The sequence below is a fragment of the Brienomyrus brachyistius genome, chromosome 5 (genome assembly GCF_023856365.1).
Source record: "Brienomyrus brachyistius isolate T26 chromosome 5, BBRACH_0.4, whole genome shotgun sequence".
Classification (NCBI taxonomy): Eukaryota; Metazoa; Chordata; class Actinopteri; order Osteoglossiformes; family Mormyridae; genus Brienomyrus; species Brienomyrus brachyistius.
The window spans coordinates 16,508,997-16,530,395 of NC_064537.1; the positions used below are offsets into that span (position 1 = coordinate 16,508,997).

Consider the following 21,399-nt stretch of genomic DNA (forward strand, 5'->3'; position numbering starts at 1 on the left):
ACACACCCCTCGCATCAAAGGAAACAGAAGAGCATTTGCGACAAACTCAATGGACAGCAAGAGGTCTGTCATCACATGACTTGTTATGGCTGTTCAGACACAGTGTAGCTTCAGTGATGATCTAAAGCAGTGTTTCCCAATCCAGTCCTTGGGGACCCATAGCCGGTCCATGTTTTTGCTCCCTCTGAGCTCCCTGCCAGACAGTCCACATTTTTGCTTCCTACCATGAGCTGGGAGGGAGCAAAAATGTACACTCTCTGTGGGTCCGCCAGGACCGGACTGGGAAACACTGGTCTAAACCCTACATCCACAGGGCATCCGGAGGGTTGGCACCCCACAGAGACCACTGTCGATCTGTAACGACTCACTTTGACGCACAGAGAGTGACAGCTGGAGACGTGAATCAGCCAGCCGCCTTGCCAGCCCTGTGCCATTGTGACATTTATATATTTTTTTCCAGCCAGTCCTTTCTGCCCAGCACCTTTCTCATAACCGCTTCCTCAGTCCTGGAGCGTTCCGTTCTTTCCGCAAAATCTCTCCTCTCAGGGAAAGAAAGGGGGGTGGCGGGGAGGCGTGAAAATTAAGACTTGAATCCCCCAGGACTCGCCTAGGCTGTTCTATACGGAGGCCGACCCAGAACTGGGGGGGCGGGGGGTAGCAGAATCCCACGTTTATGACATACTTAATTACTGATGGGGAAAAAAACTCACATCAGTCACCAACACACACATACACACAGGCACACACACACACCTGCACTCATATCTTTGTGGGGACCATCCATTAATGGGCAAAACCTTGATCCCAACAATGACGACCATAACCCCTACCCAGCCCGAACAGAAGTAACTAAATGACGCACAAGACTTTTGGCTATATTCGTTTTTTGATTGCATTCACAGATTTTTATCATACCGGGACCTGATAAACATCCCCACAAGCTAGAAAGTAACAGGTTTTACCACATGAAGGGGGCATTTGGTCAGCCCCCTCCCACCATATATACACACACACACACACACACACACACACAAAAAGAATCACAGAATCAAAAATTAAAAAAATTAATTAAAACTGAGTGCACATCAGCATATATGTGATGATTCCGGAGTGCCTCAGCCCACATTGCAGTGAGCCTTACACTATTACCCAGCGTAGTCCGCCATCAGCCCTCTGCGAGCCAGGCCGCGAGCGCGCCGCTCAGCCCCTCACATCGCTACAAGCCGCTGCCCCACCCCACCCCCCAGTGCCCACAAGCACATCTATCTCTGGGGTCATGTGACTAAGTACTGACCCACCTGGTGCCCATAGCCGACTGTCAATGCTCCTACACCCACGGTACCCCAGGCAGAGACCACAAGGCAAATAAGAAGCTATACGGACGGCAAGGAAACGTTAGAGATGGCGGGGAGGGGAGGGAAGGGCTCACCGCTCTCAAACCAGATTCCGCATCCTGTCAAGCTCGGGTAGGGCACCAGCTCTTCCCCTTCAGTGTCCAGCGACACAACCAGCCCTTCCTCTGCAAGCGACGACCAGTTCATCAAAAAAAATATATATGTATAAGATTAAAATCCCACAGGCAGGAAAGGACCCAGGTAAAAAAACAAAATCAACCTGAAAGATTTTCTTCGAGGCCAAAATGATACATGTCAGGGACGGAGCAGGCGACTCCCACTTGTACAGCCGAGGCTTTAACGATGCAAAAGAGCAGGAGGACGCGGCGGTGGCGAAGAGGACGGCCAGCGGGCGGCTATCCGTCTATCCTCCACTGCCTTCACATCTCTCCGACCTCCAGCCGACCAGGAAGAAGTTTTAAAAAAAAAAAAAAAGGTACAGCGGAGGACAGAATGTGAACGATTCACCGGGTTTCTTCTCCCTTTCCCTCTCTCTCTCCCTCGCTCTCTCTCCCTCGCTCTCCCCCTCACAGGCGCATGCCCGTATGTGTGTGGATGTGTGTGAGCAGCCGTACAGAAGGAGCGGCGGTAAGAGCCGGAGCCCAGGTCTAGAGCGGATGAATGGCGCAGTGCTGCTGTTGTCATGGCAACCACGAAGGAAGGGAGGGGGAAGGAGAGATAGCGGTGTGTATGGGTAGCAGTGGCAGTGTTGGATGGGGGGGGGGGCATTAAAGGAGTTATTAAAGCAACACTGTTGCAAATTTCGGTGACAGCTCTGAATGTGGCGGGGGGGGGGGGTGGCGGGGGGTTGAGGAACACTCTGTACGTGTACAACAGCTCCATACAGACACGTCCACTGCATGCCGGCCCGCATCAAGGCACAACAGCCATGTACAGACATATCCACTGCATGCCAGTTTGAATCACGGTGCAATGGCTCCGTACAGACATGTCTACCTGCATCGAAGCGCAACGGCACTGTATGGGCATATCCACCGCATGCTGACCTGCACTGAGGCGCAATGGCACTGTATGGGCATATCCACCGCATGCTGACCTGCACTGAGGCGCAATGGCACTGTATGGGTATATCCACCGCATGCTGACCTGCACTGAGGCGCAATGGCACTGTATGGGTATATCCACCGCATGCTAACCTGCACTGAGACGCCATGGCACTGTATGGGCATATCCACCGCATGCTGACCTGCACTGAGACGCCATGGCACTGTATGGGTATATCCACCGCATGCTGACCTGCACTGAGGCGCAATGGCACTGTATGGGTATATCCACCGTATGCTGACCTGCACTGAGGCGCAATGGCACTGTATGGGTATATCCACCGCATGCTGACCTGCACTGAGACGCCATGGCACTGTATGGGCATATCCACCGCATGCTGACCTGCACTGAGACGCCATGGCACTGTATGGGTATATCCACCGCATGCTGACCTGCACTGAGGCGCAATGGCACTGTATGGGTATATCCACCGCATAGTGACCTGTATCGAGGCGCAGTGGCACTATATGGGTATATCCACCGCATGCTGACCTGCACTGAGGCGCAATGGCACTGTATGGGTATATCCACCGCATAGTGACCTGCATCGAGGCGCAGTGGCACTGTATGGGCATATCCATCGCATGCTGACCTACATCAAGGTACAATGGCACTGTATAAGCATATCCACCGCAGGCCGACCTGCATCGAGGCACAATGGCACTGTATGGGCATATCCACTGCAGGCCGGCCTGCATTGAAGCACAGTGGCACTATACGGGCATATCCACCTCATGCCGGCCTGCATCGGGGCTCAATGGCTTCATACAGATAGATCCACCGAATATTAGTCTGCAGTAGTGTGTGTCAGGTCAGCCCTGTACAGGCACAGGTACTGCATGCTGGCCAGCATTAGTATGTCAGTGCTGTCCATACACATCCATATGGACTACCCTTGTCTGTCAGCCATGTACAGTGGTCCTTCTCCAAAATCAGGCCCCAAACACAAAGATGTCATGACAAATGTGGTGTTTAAGCGGCAAAGAACTCGCACGTATAACAACCACTCCCCACGCCAAACATGGTCCCTAATTTGTTCAGTATTTCTGCACATTACTACATGACAACTATATGTCCATCTTTCACAGCCACATACCCAGTACAGGATTCCAGTAAGCCCGCAGTCTATCCCAGTAAGCACTGGATACAAGGTAGGGAAGATCCTGATGAAGATGCCAGTCCATCAAGGGGCACACACCATGGGCAATTTAGAGTTACCAATTCACCAGGCTGCATGTTTTCAGACTATGTGAGGAACCCTGAGTATCCAAACATGCAAACTGCAGACACTCAGAAGCACAACCTGAAGGAGTGAAGCTACAGCGTCATCTATTGAGCAACCAGGTCACACAATTACAGTACATACCTTATTAAATGAGCAGGGAGTCATGCACTGAAATTATCAGGGCTAAGTCACAGTTCACATACTACATGTCAAGCGATTAGCTCTCTTTACACGCTAAGCACAGCGCACGTGTGAGAGCTCAGCTTGGATAACAGCAATCAAAGCTCAAACCAGAACCTTTCTTAACTTCAACTAAAAGCGTTTCTGATTTGCTGAACTTGTCCAATGGTGATTTGTATGACGTTACAAACCAACCTACACGGCTACAGAAATCCATTATTTACATTCAGTCAGAGTATATGTTACATTCATAATTTTTTTCTTATCCAGTCCCATTTGTTTCTTTCTTCCGTTGTCTGAATAAAAACATCACGTGCTTCACTCGCATTCTTCCTCCGTCCAGGTGTGTCTGAAGCAGAGGTACACCTTCCACCAATGAACAGACACAGACAGGCAGCCTAAATTGCGACAATGGCTTAGTATGGAACAGATTTCACTTAGCTAGCTGAGGCAAACCAGGGTGTCTTGATGGAGGTGGGCAGCTCTGCGATCTGCCAATGCGGGAAAGGTAGGTGCTTCTCCAGTCTGCCTGTATGCTGGGCGGGTATTACATGCCCGAATCTGACATGCCCGGAGGTACCAGGTGATTCAAAAAACAATCAATTCATCCATCCCTCCATCCACACATCCATCCATCCATCCATCCCTCCATCCACCCATCCATTCATCCATTCTGAAGGCTATGGGTGCAACTAAGCAAAATTATTTATTTTTCAGAGCGACTCGGGCCATCTTCATGTTCCAGGACATACAGGAACACCACTGCACACCTCCAGGAAGTGATCTGGGACTCTGCTGACTAGCGAGGCTGCTCGGTTAGCAGCTTGTCACATGTCCCATCATTCTGTCACCTTATCGTCTGACCCCCCCCACCTCCGCCCACCGAAACACGGTGCTATCACTGTTCTGTGCAAAATGTCACATTTCCATTCTGTGAGACAAATTACGGCGCAAGTCATGCGATGACGGCAAGCTCACAGCATAACTGGGCTGCAATCATTCTCTGGGGACAAAGGCCAGGTCAGTGAAACAGAAGGCAGGATACGCCTCTGAACAAATGCCACATTTATTATTATGATTGTTATTATTATTATGAGTATTAGTGACAAGCACTGAACGTGACTGGCGGATCCGACCTGCTGTTTGCTCACCTGTTATGCCAGCCAATAGGAAGAAAGAAACACAGACCAATAATGGAGGGTGTATTTCATCTGGTGCACCCCCATTTACACAGAAACCAGCACGGGGGAAAAAAATTAAACACCATCTTTACAATTTAACTCACTATGTTGACGACCGCAATGACGTCAATCTCTGTCGCGGCCAAAGAAGAGTCAAAGTACTCCTGTTCACTTGTGTTTGATGCTCAAGGAAAATAAGAAGTAAAAATGAAAACTAAGCCGAAGACTGAGCTAAACTTTTAAACCCTAGTTTGAACAGCTGACACTTGCTGTTCATTACTATACTTTACCAGTGCGTTAGAGAATAGTCAGCACCCAGGAAATCCATTTCACACCCCCCGTCACACCCTCATTAACTGGAGGATTCAATCAGAAAGACATTGATTTGCTGAAAAGGTCACTTTCATACTGTCATGCTTTCATAATGCTACCATTTCTGTGGAGCTGGAGGAGCAGGATAAGCTCTGGGGCCACACCCATCCTATGCAGGGGCCCCAGTGCCACTAGAGTGGATGGGAATGCCCTACGCGAGCAGCAGACACCGTGTCGTCTTACACACCCTTACCATGTGCTCCGGGGCTCTGTGTCGTCTTACACAGGCTTCACTCGGCGCTCCGGGGTTCTATGTGGTCTTACACAGGCCTCACCCTGCACTCTGGGGTTCTATGTGGTCTTACACAGGCCTCACCCTGCACTCCGGGGTTCTATGTGGTCTTACACAGGCCTCACCCTGCACTCCGGGGTTCTATGTGGTCTTACACAGGCCTCACCCTGCACTCTGGGGTTCTATGTGGTCTTACACAGGCCTCACCCTGCACTCTGGGGTTCTATGTGGTCTTACACAGGCCTCACCCAGCACTCCGGGGTTCTATGTGGTCTTACACAGGCCTCACCCTGCACTCTGGGGTTCTATGTGGTCTTACACAGGCCTCACCCTGCACTCCGGGGTTCTATGTGGTCTTACACAGGCCTCACCCTGCACTCTGGGGTTCTATGTGGTCTTATACAGGCCTCACCCAGCACTCCGGGGTTCTATGTGGTCTTACACAGGCCTCACCCTGCACTCTGGGGTTCTATGTGGTCTTACATAGGCCTCACCCTGCACTCTGGGGTTCTATGTGGTCTTACACAGGCCTCACCCTGCACTCTGGGGTTCTATGTGGTCTTACACAGGCCTCACCCTGCACTCTGGGGTTCTATGTGGTCTTACACAGGCCTCACCCTGCGCTCTGGGGTTCTATGTGGTCTTACACAGGCCTCACCCTGCACTCTGGGGTTCTATGTGGTCTTACACAGGCCTCACCCTGCACTCTGGGGTTCTATGTGGTCTTACATAGGCCTCACCCTGCACTCCGGGGTTCTATGTGGTCTTACACAGGCCTCACCCTGCGCTCTGGGGTTCTATGTGGTCTTACACAGGCCTCACCCTGCACTCTGGGGTTCTATGTGGTCTTACATAGGCCTCACCCTGCACTCCGGGGTTCTATGTGGTCTTACACAGGCCTCACCCGGCGCTCCGGGGTTCTATGTGGTCTTACACAGGCCTCACCCTGCACTCTGGGGTTCTATGTGGTCTTACACAGGCCTCACCCTGCACTCTGGGGTTCTGTGTGGTCTTACACAGGCCTTGCCTTGCGCTCTGGGGCTCTATGTGCTTGAACGTAGATGGCAAAAGTCCCAATAGTTGTACTACCAGAGAGTGCATCCCAAAGTGCCGTTAGTCTTGAGTGACATCAATGTCTGGATGTTCATAAACCAAGATTGTGAAATACGGTCCGTAAAAGGCGATGAGTGAAGTGATGAGCAGCGTGAAGCAGCCTGGTCTGAAGATGCCCTGCTTCCCTAAAGAAGCCGCTACTTTCAATTACAAGGCCTGATAAAATCACTGCAACTTTACAAATGGTGATTAAATGATTCATCATAATTAATCTCCTGGATACATACGGAACAATCACAATCACCATGTTGTTATATAACCATATAGGGTCAGTTGGTGTAACAAAAGCTCAAGATGCTGGATTTTGCCAAACTATCCCAGAATCAATTTGGCTGGGCTGGGGGCTGCATACGTTTCTAGGCTATTAATTTATGCGGATGAACAATTATTTGATATTTGAACAATTCTCCCATACGTACCCCCAACCGCAAAAAAACAAAAAATAAAAAAAACGCAGAATCGTGTTCATCTGTGATCACCCACACGGCCGGCAGCACAAAGACACAGTGAGAAAGGTGGAGGGGGGAGGTAAAAGGAACACGGTGAGGAGTCAGACGGAGAGGAGCTGGGGGGGGGGGGGGGGCACTCCTCCTCTCGACATTTATATAACTGAGAGAAGGAGAGAGGTGGGTGGGGAGATGGCAACCTGCTCTGGGAGCCTCCTGAAAAGAGAGGGAGAGGCAGAGGAAGAAAGGGTGGGAGTGGAGAGATGAAAGAGAGAGAGAGAGAGAGAGAGAGAGAGATAGAGAGAGATAGAAGAGGTTGCAAAGCTTCATGCTGCAGAAGGGAGAGAGTGGGAGAAGGAGAGAGGTCATGGGGGCAGTTATGGACGAAGAAAGTCAGGTTGGGGATGCAGAGGAGGAAGGGAGGGGCACGGCAAGCTGGTGCCGCTGAAGGGGCCTCGCTGTGACAGGGATGCATCACAAACAGATCCTCATAGGGTGACAGTGACGATTCATCACTGTTACATGACTGTGTGTGGGGAATGGAGGGGGCTATGGGGGCTGACGACCAAGCTGGATGGTTCCAGAAAGAGGAAACGGCAGCCATGGGCTGGTGCAGAGCCACTCAGGGTGAAGTGTGCCAGGCACTCCTGGCTGGGCTGAGATGCCGGCTGGTACACGGCTGTGATGTGCCAGTCTCACTGCGAGACGACACAGAGAACAGGACACAGAGACCTGACAGACACCCGTCCCAGGTAACATAAGCACACTCTGAAGATTAGAACCACAATGTACAACTTGCTATATTCAGAACTGACTCCAGTTCAAAGGTCATCGCTTCACAAGCGTCCGCCTGCCACCCGCACCCACAGACCAGCCTCCCGCACCACCCACACCCATAGACCGACCCCATGCACCACCCACACCCATAGACCGACCCCATGCATCAGCCACACCCACAGACTGACCCCCTCAGACCATCCTCGTGTCGCCCACACTCACAGACTGACCCCCAAATTTCGACCCCGCAAGCCAGCCACACTCGCAGACCAATCCCCTCAGACTGACCAAACCCGTGCGCCGGCCACACCGACAGACTGACCATGTGCCGCCCGCGACCACAGACCGACCTCCACAGACCGACCCCGCATGCTGCAGTCTGAAGGATGTCACTCATCATTCACAAGGACTTCTCCATATTAACAAACCAGCTCAATTACACTCGACACGTCCTCGACTTCAAATAAATTAATAAAGTTTTGACATGAAGCCTGTCAGCACTGTTGACGAGGAAGCAGCTTGCTTGGATAAGATAAGCTCCCCATTGAAATAATTTTCTGCCCTTAATACTAGCTGCGCTCCTAACATTTGCCACACAAACAAGAAAACAGAAAGCATTTTCCAGCACCAGCTCTTTTAAAAGGCACAATTACAACAGTTTAAATAATGACACAGCATTACATAAAGGCATTCCAAGGCATGGATGCTGAAATATAGGGGAGGTCAATGAAAAAGGTTTAAAAAAGTCGAATAATGGCGCAGCCATGTGGTGGCCTGTGGGATTACACATTAAGCTCCCACAGAATGTGCAGATGAGCAAAATTCTGTACTGAGTGACCCATTGCTCACCGTATCCTTTTCCATCTTTGTTTGGAAAGTCAGCGCCAACCTTTAAAAACTCTCTCTGAATGACCTAACATGTGACTGATCTCATCTAAGCTGTTCACCTTTTATTAGAGTCATTTCTCTTGCTGTCATACTGTGCTTCCCATGATTATTTGATTATTAGCGGTGAGAAATAACAGTAGAGTATTCAGATCTGTCCTGCATTTAACAGACATCTGCATGGAAATATCTGCCCCATTCAGTTTAATGCTCTCTGCTGTCACACCAACGGACATGAAATCCTGCAGGCAGCCTTCATCTAAGCGTGTGAATTAATCTTGAACACCAAAGAGTCAGACAAGCAGCCAGCCCCAGAAATATCAGGTGAAACATTACATTCCCAATACTGTGTAGTTCAGCTATAAGCATATTTAATATGCTCTGGGGGGGTGGTGCACACAACCTATGAGTTTTTTTAATCCGTCATGGAGGGCGGAGCCTATTATGCACGAAACCTTTGAGGTTCTTAATCTGCTACATAGGGCAGAGCCTATCAGGCAAACAACCTATGAGGTTTTTCTATCTGTTACAGAAGGCGGATCCTATATGCACAACCTATGAGGTTTTTTTTTATCCGTTACAGAGGGCGGAGCCTATTAGGAGCACAGCCTATGAGGTTTTTAACCACCTACGGAGGGCGGAGCTACGAGATTCTTAATCTTCTGCCATGCAGTACCTGTGAGCTTCTTGATGGGCTGCAGCCGCACGCTGATGGTCTGGTGTGTGAGCAGCGGAGAGGACGGCAGCGAGCGAGACACTCCCTCCATGATGCGGATGTGCTGCATGCCTTCTGTCACCGGCAGTGGGGGCACAGCGTAGTCTCCTTCAAAGGCACAGTCACTGTCTGTGGAGCTGCCTCCTGCAGGATGGGAGGACACACAACAGGTCATAAAACGCCCTTCATATTGCTGCCCCCCTTGGAACGCTGCAGCGTGACAGGGCCTGCAACACGTGAACAGGGACACGAGGCATTTGCTACTCAAGTAAAGACTATTAATGAGCACAAGAGTTGCCTTTTGTTTACCAATACGATCAACCACTGTAAAATGGAGCAGTGGAGCAGTGGAAGGGGCTGTATAACACTGTGATGCAGTGTTAATTTCGCTAACGGAAAAATTTCGTCATAGTTATCGTCAACAGCCTTTATTTTCTGAAACGAGACGATAACCAAATAAAAATTATTTCGCGAGGCCTCCGAGTATGACGAAGTGTATTGACAATTTCGTCAACAAATAAAAACAATACGAAAATGTTTACCAGGGACGAGATACAATCAGAACAAATTTAGTTCACGTAAGGCAGGGCGATTCAACTAAAATTTAAAGAAGTCCAGTTAGAAAATATTTCTTGAAGCAAAGGTTTGGAAGATCATAATGTCTAACTATTTAGTGTGATATATATTTAAGTAGCCTATTAGTTGTATTAACATTTCGTGTAATCAGTACCTGACTGTCAAATCAAATTTCTTCAGTATAATTCAAAAACCTTTTAACAATATTTCTTGTGACGTGACATAGAACTGAACATATACGTATGACTGCCGATATGTTTTCTCATTTACTAAATGAAAGTAGGGCTGCATTTCAAAATTAAATGTGAAAATTGTGCATGTTTAAATAAAGTACTTAAAACCCTAATACAGTCGTGTTTATCTCATATATTTCAGTGTTCATGGATTTAAGTATTGGATTAAAAATCTGGTTTTAATATAAATACATACAAACATACACTTTAATTGCTGTTAGAGTCTTAATAGTCTTATTATTTAGAAAACATATATTTTTCTCATATTCGTTTTCCACTTGTTTCTACGAATGACGAGCCGCTTCAGGTGAAAACGGCGCATTTTACTTTTCATTTAAAAAAAATACGCTGGGTTGCCAAATTCAGCAAAGCTGACTGGAGTGAGATTTTCAATTTGAGATGTCGGCACACAAATGAAACAGTTCTTACCTTATAAATAGTCTGCTTTTGTATTTAATCCCGTAAATACACTTTTGATGTAGCTAGTTTTAGGTTTATAATGGAATAATATAGATTTGCCGTAAGATTTCCTGCGTGAGTCTGAAAGTGTCAGGCCAAATGCTTGAGATTTGGCAACCCTGAAAACGTACATTTTTTGTTTCACCTAAATTCATTTATATAACAATAACATCACTTTATAGTTATTAAAAAGCGGTAACTTCAACGAACATAAAATCACCAATAAACTATGCCTAAAAATATTTATTTTAATATTTCTATTTTAATATTCAGAGAGCGCAGGCCTGGTGGCAGCTTTTCTTTGAAGTGATTTTATTTTTGCACTAATGGCACCACTGATGTTACTCAGTTTCCGGGTAAATAAACATATGTTTGTGTTTCAAATAAGAGTGAAATCTGCCTTTGTGTGCTGCACAGTCAGACCTTAATGCCATTCCTTAATATTGGTTTCATTTAAACTTGATGAACATAATGACCTTCTGAAATCAAAGGGAAACTTTCGACATTATACTTTGCACTTTTAATTTTAGTCGACTATAATCTTATGATCATCAGTCAACTAAAACTAGACTTAAAACTAAAATAGTTTAGATGACTAAATTATGACAGAAACTGAAATACATTTTAGTCAAAAGACTATGACTAAAACTAACTGAAAATTTGCTGCCAAAATTAACACTGCTGTGATGGGGACATCAAATGACCCAATAAAGGCAGCTGTGCTACTTTCAATAAGATAACGCATTCCAGTGATTTATATGGACACCACAACACGTAATGAGACGGGTTGGCAATACGGGATGGCGTGCCTTGGTACATAAGTCCTTATATGCTGGAGCACAGAGCAGCACCTGCAGGTTTATGCATCACTGAATGGGATGAAGATCTCAGGAAGAGCTCAGGCACACGGGCAATGGAGGAGCGCACGCATCTTCCCATTAACATGCTTCTAATGAAGCAACCTTCAGAGCAATTCGAATGTTCCTGTGCACCGTGTTACAGAAAGAGGCCAGGCTGCACAGAGATGTCTGAGGCTGGCTTTATGCGGTAGAACATTTCTGCAGGACCGAAAGCTCGCAAGCTGGCATGTATCCCACTCACAACAGTGATATCTTGAATCTAGAAAACAAAGGAGAAGCATTAATACTCACTGAAGAAAGGGGTACAAAGAGCCACAGTGTAATTCTCACGCTATGACCTAGAGGAGGCGATATCTACGTTCTGTGCAGCATAACAGCGACACCTACAGGAAGATTGGGGAAAAAAATCAGCCCAAGAGCTAGACCTGTACTAACTGTAAGGGCCCATGTACAAAGTAAAATGTCCTGTTCCCAGGGTGATGTGAGGCCTCCTGCACACCCCCGCAGCTTAAACAAGCTTGTGTCCGCCCTACCGATCAACTAGACAAAAGGTGGGAGATGCAATAAGCAGCCTACCACTCCTAGCACGGAATTCCCTACAACATGAACACGTCACAAAGGCAGAAGTTCACTGGTCAAACGTCTGGAAACAGGCATACAAAGCCAGGCCGGATGCTGTGACAGCAACAGACCCAGCCTCCACAGAACACCGGGGATACAAAAGGGTATGTTACCTACAGTGCCCCCCACTGGAAGCATTAATGAGCTAGACAGAGGTCCACTCATAGCCTGAAACTGCAGACCGTAACGTAAGGTGTATGTATCTGTGCAAGTCCCTAAGCATTTGCTGAAAAATTCCAAGAGCTCACAGTCTCGGTTTATTAAGTGCATAGAATTGCCATCGCACCTACTGCAGAATCAGTGCCCATTCCCGCATAGAAACTCAGCCACAAAGATGGCCACAAACATCAAGAAAAGTGTTGCCAGACGAGGGGAACACAGTCACCCCCAACCCCCAGGGTCTACATAGACCAGCTTAAGCTTGCTGGAGGTCACGAGTGTGGCCATGAGGCCAGGGTGTAAAGAAACACAGAGGATTGATGAGCCATTTTCAGCACCTTAGCTGCGTCATCGGCGGACAAGGACCTCATTTATTTTTTGCCGTATTTGGGAGGACAAATCAATCAGACATGAAGCACCAGAGCAACCTGCCTCTAATACCCTGAAATAATGTGGCGTTAGATATGAATCAATGCTGGTTTGCATAAAATTCTCCCAATCCCATGTGATGACAGGTCAAAGGTCAATGGGACAGACCCCCACCCATTTACGACCATTAGGATGCGTCATCATAGCAATCATGCTTAAAACCCTCCTTCTGTACAGGTATTCAGATGTTCAATGTTGTGATGATTGAGTCTATCCATCTTTTTGATGGTCGTTCTAATCCTCTAATACCTTAAACGAGAATTATAGCCTGTTCATGCCTGTATTTATCATTGAGGACACCAAGGTCATGTCTTCAGTATTTTTTCAACATTTTTTTACTAGGAAATTTTATTGAATGATGCGTGAAGAACCAGGCTGAGAGTGATCAGATGTCAATGTCATTAAATCGAATCGAGCTATAAATACGAGTTAAAAATGCATAATTTACACTGTAGTCTTCCCACTAATTTACACTGCAGTTTCCAGGGGAGTATGCCCTGAGCCCACTAGGAAGGGCTAACGCTATGGACCTTGGTATTTTAAAATCCCTGGGTCTGTTCCAGTGTACTGGGTCTTCGCATAGTATTCTCAAAACAAGACAACTTCATTCAAGCCATTTGTCCCTAAAGTAAAAGTTCACGCTTTATTTGATCAAGAATCCACTTGTTTTCCTTGCTGCCCACAGTAAAAGGCATCAATTCTTTTTCTCCAGCCTTCTCTCTGTCCAGCTTTCACGTTCATAAAGTCACAGAAAATACCATATTTTGATCAATTATGATCTTTCTTCACAAAGAAGTGTCAGCACCACTGAAGATTTTTTTCCTCTATCGCAGCTCTGCCAAGAGTCTGTTGGATCCTTTGTTGATGATGATTGTTCCAAGGAGGTAAAAGTGTTCCCTTACATCTTCACCAGCAGCACTAAAGCTAGCTGTCAAGCCTGTGGTCATAACCTTTGGTGACTTCGCCTCTGGCTGCAATCATCCTTTCACTCTCTTCTTTTACATTTTTATAACTGTCCTCACACGTTCTTCATTTCATGCCATAAGTGCACTACCTCCGAGCATTATGACGCTTCCACAAGTCCACGGTTATCTACTGTCAGTTCAGCTTCTTCATTCATTACATGTTCTGTATTGGTATGGAGATCATTCACCAATCTGGAAGCAGTCCTGTGGAGACAATAGAGACGAGGTGGTGCTCTGCTAGACTCATTTTAGTGAGATCATTTCATATTTTGACATAACCAACACAAATGAAGCCTTTGTTATCTTCAATAAAGCACACACTGACCTCCATGTGGTATCTAGTATTCCCTGGCTTTTCAATGATCTATTGTCTATTGGCAATGTCTCCAGTTCCTCTGAGTCTCCTCAATCTAGCTTTCACATCTGTCAATATTCCTTCCATGTAGGGATCCCTTCTACACCTTGAATGACCTGACCTTACTGGCATTTGAAACGAGGTCTCCTTTCTTTGCTACTGGGATATGAACCGATCTCTTCCATTCTTAAGACCAGAGAGCTGCTTTAGTAACTTGCTGGCATAATTCAGTCAGCAGTTTCATTGATCCTTATTCTGTTGCTTGTAATATTTATAATGGAATGTTCCATCCATCTCCACGGCCTTCCATTTCAGCAGGAATTTCAGTGGTGATCTTCTCATCCATTATTGAAGGTTTTCCCGTGTATCTTACCTCAATCAATATAACTTTGCAGTTTGCGTATTTGTATTGTGTACTCCCCCCCCCCGCTTGATTTTTGTTCTGTAAATTATTTGCCTTTTGACATCCTTCAGCTTATCCACTTGAAATCTCACAGATTTTCTGAGTCATTACTTTTCCATGTATTGATCTTTGTCTTGTATTGATCTTTGTCTGAAGTTTGCCAATTCAGTACCTTTAAGAAACATTTAACTTTGCTAATTTTCTCTCCCCTTTTCTTCTTTATAATGTCCACTCTGCTTTCTGCCACCTAGTACATTTTTTTTTAGTAAATCTTTATTTTGAACAGATTCCCTTCAGGTTTCTACTGAATGACTGTGAATCACACCCACGGTTCCTCTAGTTCTCTATCAATTATCAAATCAGTTTTTAATGCTTCCTTGAAGGCGACGGGTAATTCCAGGTCATTCGCTGGAATCTTCTCACCTTCACACGGAGCTTGAACGTAAGCAGTTCATGATGTCTGTGGTATTTGAGTTGTGTTCTTCCATAAACTGGCACTGTGAATATGGTCTATTCAGTGAACTTACGTAAATGCACCGGCAATGTCAGCATCATTGAATTTGCAGGAGCTAATTGGTCGTCTGCAGCTACTGTCCATCCTGACTGTGAAACTTGTTCTGCGTCAGGAATACGGACATAGACCGTGGAAGTCTTAGGTATAACATAAACCAGTGTCTCTCAATCCGGTCTTTGGGGACCCACAGACAGTCCACATTTTTGCTCCCTACCCGGAGCTGGGAGGGAGCAAAAATGTGGACTGTCTGACAAGGAGCTCGGAGGGCCTAAGACTTCCACAGTCTATGTCCGTATTTCTGACACTTAGTTTTCTTAGTTTGGCTTATGCTCCATACAGACCATGTTCTAATAACACTTTTCTTTTCTAGCTTCTGTTTTTCTTTTGTATCCTCAAAAGTTTTTGATCCAACTGCTTCAAAAGCATCAGTCAAACTCTAAAGAAGCTTTAGCTCTTCTTCAGTATTCATTCCAACCTGACAGACCCATCTTCCAGCTCACTTCCAGTGCTGATCCCATCCAAAAGATAACACCCTAAGAAAGGTGACAGAGCTGAGCCTGAAGGACACAAAAGGGCAGAGACAGAGCATCACGGAGTCTGGCACACAAAGAGGATGCCCACCCTCAGCCGGGACACCAGGAGCCGGTCACAGCCTGCCCCAGATAACAGACTGCGGGGAACGTCACTCCGTCTCCACCACTTTCAGCATAATCAGGCTCTCAAAAGAACTTCCACGAGATACATGTCAAAGTCCAATGGTAACATCTCCTATGCATAATAACTCATGGACTTAAAGAAGAGAAGCTTTAGGATCTGAAATGCAAGGTAAAGCGAAAGCGTCGCCGCTCCCGGCCTGACGGAGAAGGGCCCTCGTCCTGAGGGTCTGCGGCTGCTGGTCGGATTTATCCAGATTGGCCACACTGGCAAGTCAGACTGAGATGAAGCAGCTGTTCAGGATGAACTCAGCTTCCCTCCCCAGAATCTTCCCCGCCCCTCTCCGCTCTTCTGCGGCTCAGGAACACAAAGCCCCCCACTCACCGGGTGTAGTTGGACTGAGGGATGATCAGTGCCCTCAGAGGTTGATTATGAGGCAGTCCCACCCTGCCACCCCACCCACTCCACATAGAATCAGCTGAATCAGACCAGGAGCACCAGACGCTTGTACTACCCTGTGGGGGGGGGGGGGAGGGTGCCCCCGATCAGACCTCAATGCCCCAGGGAAGACGATGACGCTCAGTTTCCCATGACAGTGCTGCAGCAGGAACCATGTGAGTGCAGTGCTGAACGCTTCATTAGCCGGCTGCCACACGCCCACCTGCATCTAGCCCCAGATAAACCTATGGATGCGGCATCAGCTCTTCCAGCCATAATCGCTGCCATCACATCGTCTTTAGATCGCCGTTAAACCCACATTCTCCAGAAGGCCCGCAAATCACTGCCACACACTCCCCAGTTCAGCAGCACAGCCTGTGCCGCAGAGACCCATAGAAGGGGGGGGGGTGTAATTGCATTGGTCATGCCGACCTGGTGAGCAAAACTTTCACTCGCGGGGATGTCTAACAAGTAGGCACGGAGACCAAAAGAATCTCGCACACACACCCACACCACACACACAAATACACACGCTAGCTGCCGCAATGACGGGTACTCAATGCATCAATTTTCAAAGTGCTGATTTCTTCTGACCCCCCCGCAGGGTTGAGAGCTCCTCTTCCATATAAGGCCAGAAGTGCTGCGGCTGCCCCATACAGATGAAGTTATTTTGCCACAAAATATGCTGAATTCAATCAAGCCACGTCAATGCCTATAACTGAAAGATTTAATTATGGTTTAAAAACGTGGAGTCTTGTGACTGGGTATTTGAACCAGAGATTACCAACCGATGACTGTGATCTACTGATTTGACTCCATTGTATTTTGCATGGGCACTCGCCCTTAACACATAACAAAGACACATTAACGCACAGTCATAACTACTGTTCTTGAAAAGCTACTATGGAGAGGAGGTCCTGTAAACGCTGGGGAACATGTCACATTTTCCTGTCAGTCAGATATTAAAAGGCTAAATCAGCGGTTTTTACCAGTGCGGAGGAAAAACATTTGTCTTCGAATGCATCCCAGGCAGGTTTCTAACGACGTCAGAGACTGTGAGCTGACAGCAAGCACATCTGCGATGCAGCAGCTGCCAAGCAAGCGCACACACGTGAACATTCCTATCTTTTAAACGCGAATGGCCACGCTCCTTCATCTCAAGACAGCGGAGAGGTGATATTCCAGGGAGCAAGTGAAAGATAAAAGTCAATAACACAGAGCCTGTCATGTGGCAGGAGGGCTCAAGGGGAGGCGAAAGACACCAACAAGAGGTATTATAAGGGAGTAAAGGGACAGATACAGCTTAAGCATTGGCAGAAAGGTTCCCTCCCGCGAAGAAACCCGCTTCTGTAACTCCTCATCCAAGCCAGTGATAATGCCACTTGAAACCGGTGGGGGTGGTAGAAGCATCAGAACGCCATGGCAACATAACAAAGTTGCAGGAACACCAGGGGGGCTCACACACCAGCCGCAGAGCAGAGTTATCGGTGGCGGGGGGTGACTCATCCTGTGTCTACAGGCTGGTATCCCAGGGTAACCATCTTACCTGGCGAGCGGGTAAATCACGGCAGGTGGCTCAGCGCACACTTGTGGGCTTGTGCTTTACTCATCTCCGGCTTACTGAAACCAAGCAGGACCAGAACCTGCTTCCTGCTCCTTTCCCCCGCTACGATTTTAAAGCTAAGGTTAGGCTGCCAGATAAAGTCCCTAGAAGTGACGGGTGAGTCCAGAGAGCACGTACACAGGCTGACACAGCGCAGGTGAAATCCGGGCCACACACACAGACATGCTCCTTACATGTGAACCACTGACATTCCAGAAGATACAGCACTGACACTGGGAAAGCGTAGTGCCCCCTGCAGGAATAACACATTAAGTGTCCGCTAAATTATGGCCCTCCCACCCCGCACAAAGCTCTGCCCCCATGCCATCTACCCCTCCTCCACCTGCCCCAGGAAACTTGAGGCACTGACTTTCCACTAGGGATGGGAACTGGTAAGAATTTATTGATACCAACGCCATTATCGATTCTGCTTATCGATCTGGTTCTTTATCGATTACCTTATTGATTTTCGACCCAATCTTCTATGACGAAACAAGTACACCTACACAGGTTTTCAGAATCAATACAACTGCTTTATTATCTGAAATCCCAAACAGAATACTGCCTACAGGTCAGTAAGACCAGCAGCTACACAACTGTGACCAGCATGTGCTCCATCACTGTGTATTAAATTATAATGCACCTTTTCCAATTTGCAATTGATGTGCACCTGCCGGCATCGATAATGGATAAATTCAGAGGCGTACGATTCCAATGCTTTGGAAAATTTGGAACCGTTCCTCAAGTGGCACTGGTTCCCAATTTCCATCCCTACTTCCCACCATTGTGACTGGGGTTCAGTTGTCCTACCATGCACCCTAGAGGACATTCCCCAGCATTGCACGCCAAGGCCACAGCCGCCCCCACCCCCCTCTAAGCCAAGGAAACACAAAGGTGCCCAAACAAACACACAAGTTTCGCCTAACCAAGCAGGTATCACCAGTAATATCCCAGTTGGACACCGAGTTAAAACATTTTGCAGAGGATTGACTGAGATCTATGGGCAAACTAGCGCCTGTCTCTCCATCCGCCAATGACCAGGGGGTGACTTTAAATTTTGAAAGTCACTGGTGGTGAAGGGGTGGGTAGCGGTTTTGAGACACAACACACCATGTAGATGCACCATGAGAAGCAAATAAGTGTGAATTCCCAAAGGTATACCTGTTTTTTTTTTTTTAAAGAAAAGAAAACATGAAAACGATTCCATGAGTGGGAATCCCCTGCAGTCACTCTGAATCACATAAATAAAGTTAGTGGTAGTGGGACACCCCCCCCCCCCCCCGCCAGTAAAGGCACAACTGAGGAGCCAGTGCTCTGTCAGCCACAGGAAGAATCCAACTAAAACAGCAAAAGGGAACAGTGCACCTCACACCTGCGGAGAACACTCAAGTTTTATGTGCTATAAACCCACAGACAAGAAGCCCCTTTGAGGTATTCAAAGCCTTGTTGGCCGGAAGAGGGGGCTGCGTTTTAATTACACTGTGGGAGCACACTGGTCCGCTGTCACCACAGCACCGCCTGGCACACATGACAGGAAGCGCCAGTTTGAATGATTCACCATTCCTGTAAATCGGGCCATGGTGCAGTAATGGTCTACGCATTAGCACTGAGCTAACAGTGACGGCCTGCACGTTACAGCTGTACTAAAAGTGACAGCCTGCACATTATCATCATGCTAACAGTGATGGCATGCATGTTAGCGTCATGCTAACTGCGATGGTCCACATATCAGTGTTGTGCTAACAGTGGTGGCACTTAGAGCCGTTGCTTGGTAATAAAGTGCCTCAACCCAAAGGCTGCTCACTCAGGTAATGCTGAAAGATTTGATTGAGACCTTGTAATGGTCTGCTCCTTTCAGATGGAAGGTCAGTCTGCTAGCACTCACAGACTCAAAGAATTAGTGCCCCGCTTGGGAGTCTCTAGTCCCGGTCACTGATACCCATCCATCACCACCCCCCCCCCCAGACCAAGATCAGACCACTGACCCATATTGCCTCCATCGCTGGGGCTATACATTCTGCTCATGGTGGGTGGGTGATTTACCCAATTGTGGGGCCCACCCAACCCCAAAGGATGTGGCACTGATGCATCACACAGTGGCAACAGTGGGAGCAGAAGACAATTGGTTGCTTGGGAAGCCACGCCCCTTTTGGTCCCGGCAGCCACTGTGACAGGTCAGAAACAGACGACCAGGTATCATGCTCTCTGCCTCAATGCCATGGCCGATGTAGGAATTCAGAATCTGAGGGGTTAATTAAAAACCCTGCTGACACTCAGCAATAAAAAAAAAAAAAAAACACTTTCAGAAATTACATAAAGGCAACAAACAGCTGAAAACTTTGGGCACACGCTTGTGTTTGCACTTTCCAAAAGCAGCAGGCTGGGTGACAGAGCGGCGCAGCAGACAGCGCCGGCCGTTCGGCGTGGGCGGCGTGAGAGTCACTCAAAGGGCGCAAACGCAGGGGCATGTAACCGAGGACGGCGGGAAGGGCGATGGCGGGGAACAGCAGCGGAGAGTGCCCTGCACATCCACCCGGCCACGCTGAAACGGTAATCAGGCCTGGCTGGAGAGCAGCTGGAAACAGAGCCGGGGGTCAGCATCCACCTTTACGGCGCATTTCTGTTTGGGGGGGAATTATTATTAATCTGGCACCTAGAGGGAGACCTAAGTATCTGCGGGGTCTCTCCACCCACATCAGTGGTTTGGATGATGGGGTTGGGGGAGAAGAGATGAGAGAAACAGGGAGAAAGAGGTGGGAGAGAGAGAAATATGGGGGAGATGGAGTGATGGTGGGTGATTGGAGCGGGGGGCCAATTGAAGGTAGCAGATGGTGGGCAAATGGTGAGGTGGTGCCACATGTACTGCTCCCCCATGTGCTCGTGATGGTGCATAGAGTGAGAGGCAGTGGTGTTGGGGCGGGGGGTCACAGCTCCACAGAACAGCTGACGGGGTCTGGGGGCGTGTGGGGGTGTGGTGCAGGCGGCATGGCAGGTGATGGGTGATGGGCCAAACTCGCATGAGCTGCACCGTCAAATTCACGGGAGCTGGGGAGCCGCCAATCAGGTCGCACTGAGTAATCGGGGGGCAGCAAGCATGACGGGGGCATGGAGAGGACGCTGCTGTGTGCAAAGTTACCTTTAGGAAGTCAGACGGACCACAGGGGACACCAGGAATAGGCGAGAAATCCCACATGGGGGTGGCATGGTGTACGGGTTTGGGGGGGCACACAGACACACACTGCAAAGCCCAGTTACGGAAAAAAGAAAGACGGAGGAGGCGAACCGCAGGGGTCAGCAGCAGCAGCGCATGAGGATGAATGCTCCGGAAAGTTCTGGGGGGGGGGGGGTCGATGATATCGTCAGTGCTGCGTCACCATGGTGAAAAAACAGCAGCAGTGTGGGCAGGAGTCTGACTGGCTGGGCGAGCAGCTCCCTGTGCGTCTGCGTGAGAGTCCGCGTGTGTCAACTCTAACGCCTGTGTGTGTCCGCAAGCACCTGCGTGCGTCTGCAAGCACCGGTGTGAGAGTCTGCGTGCGTCTGCAAGC

The 21,399-nt window shown here is 48.1% G+C and overlaps 1 protein-coding gene across 6 annotated transcripts in view; it reads right to left on the reverse strand.

The window, feature by feature from the left end:
- tanc2b (tetratricopeptide repeat, ankyrin repeat and coiled-coil containing 2b) overlaps positions 1 to 21,399 on the reverse strand; it is a 165,196-nt gene that overhangs the window by 58,798 nt on the left and 84,999 nt on the right. For 5 of the 6 annotated variants that reach the window (XM_049015377.1, XM_049015376.1, XM_049015375.1 and 2 more), the window contains one exon: positions 9,547 to 9,729. In XM_049015377.1, coding sequence (XP_048871334.1) covers positions 9,547 to 9,729 — 183 coding nt within the window. Of the gene's footprint in view, positions 1 to 1,429; positions 1,916 to 9,546; positions 9,730 to 21,399 lie in introns of those variants that run through there. The other variant, XM_049015378.1, reaches the window with a different exon arrangement.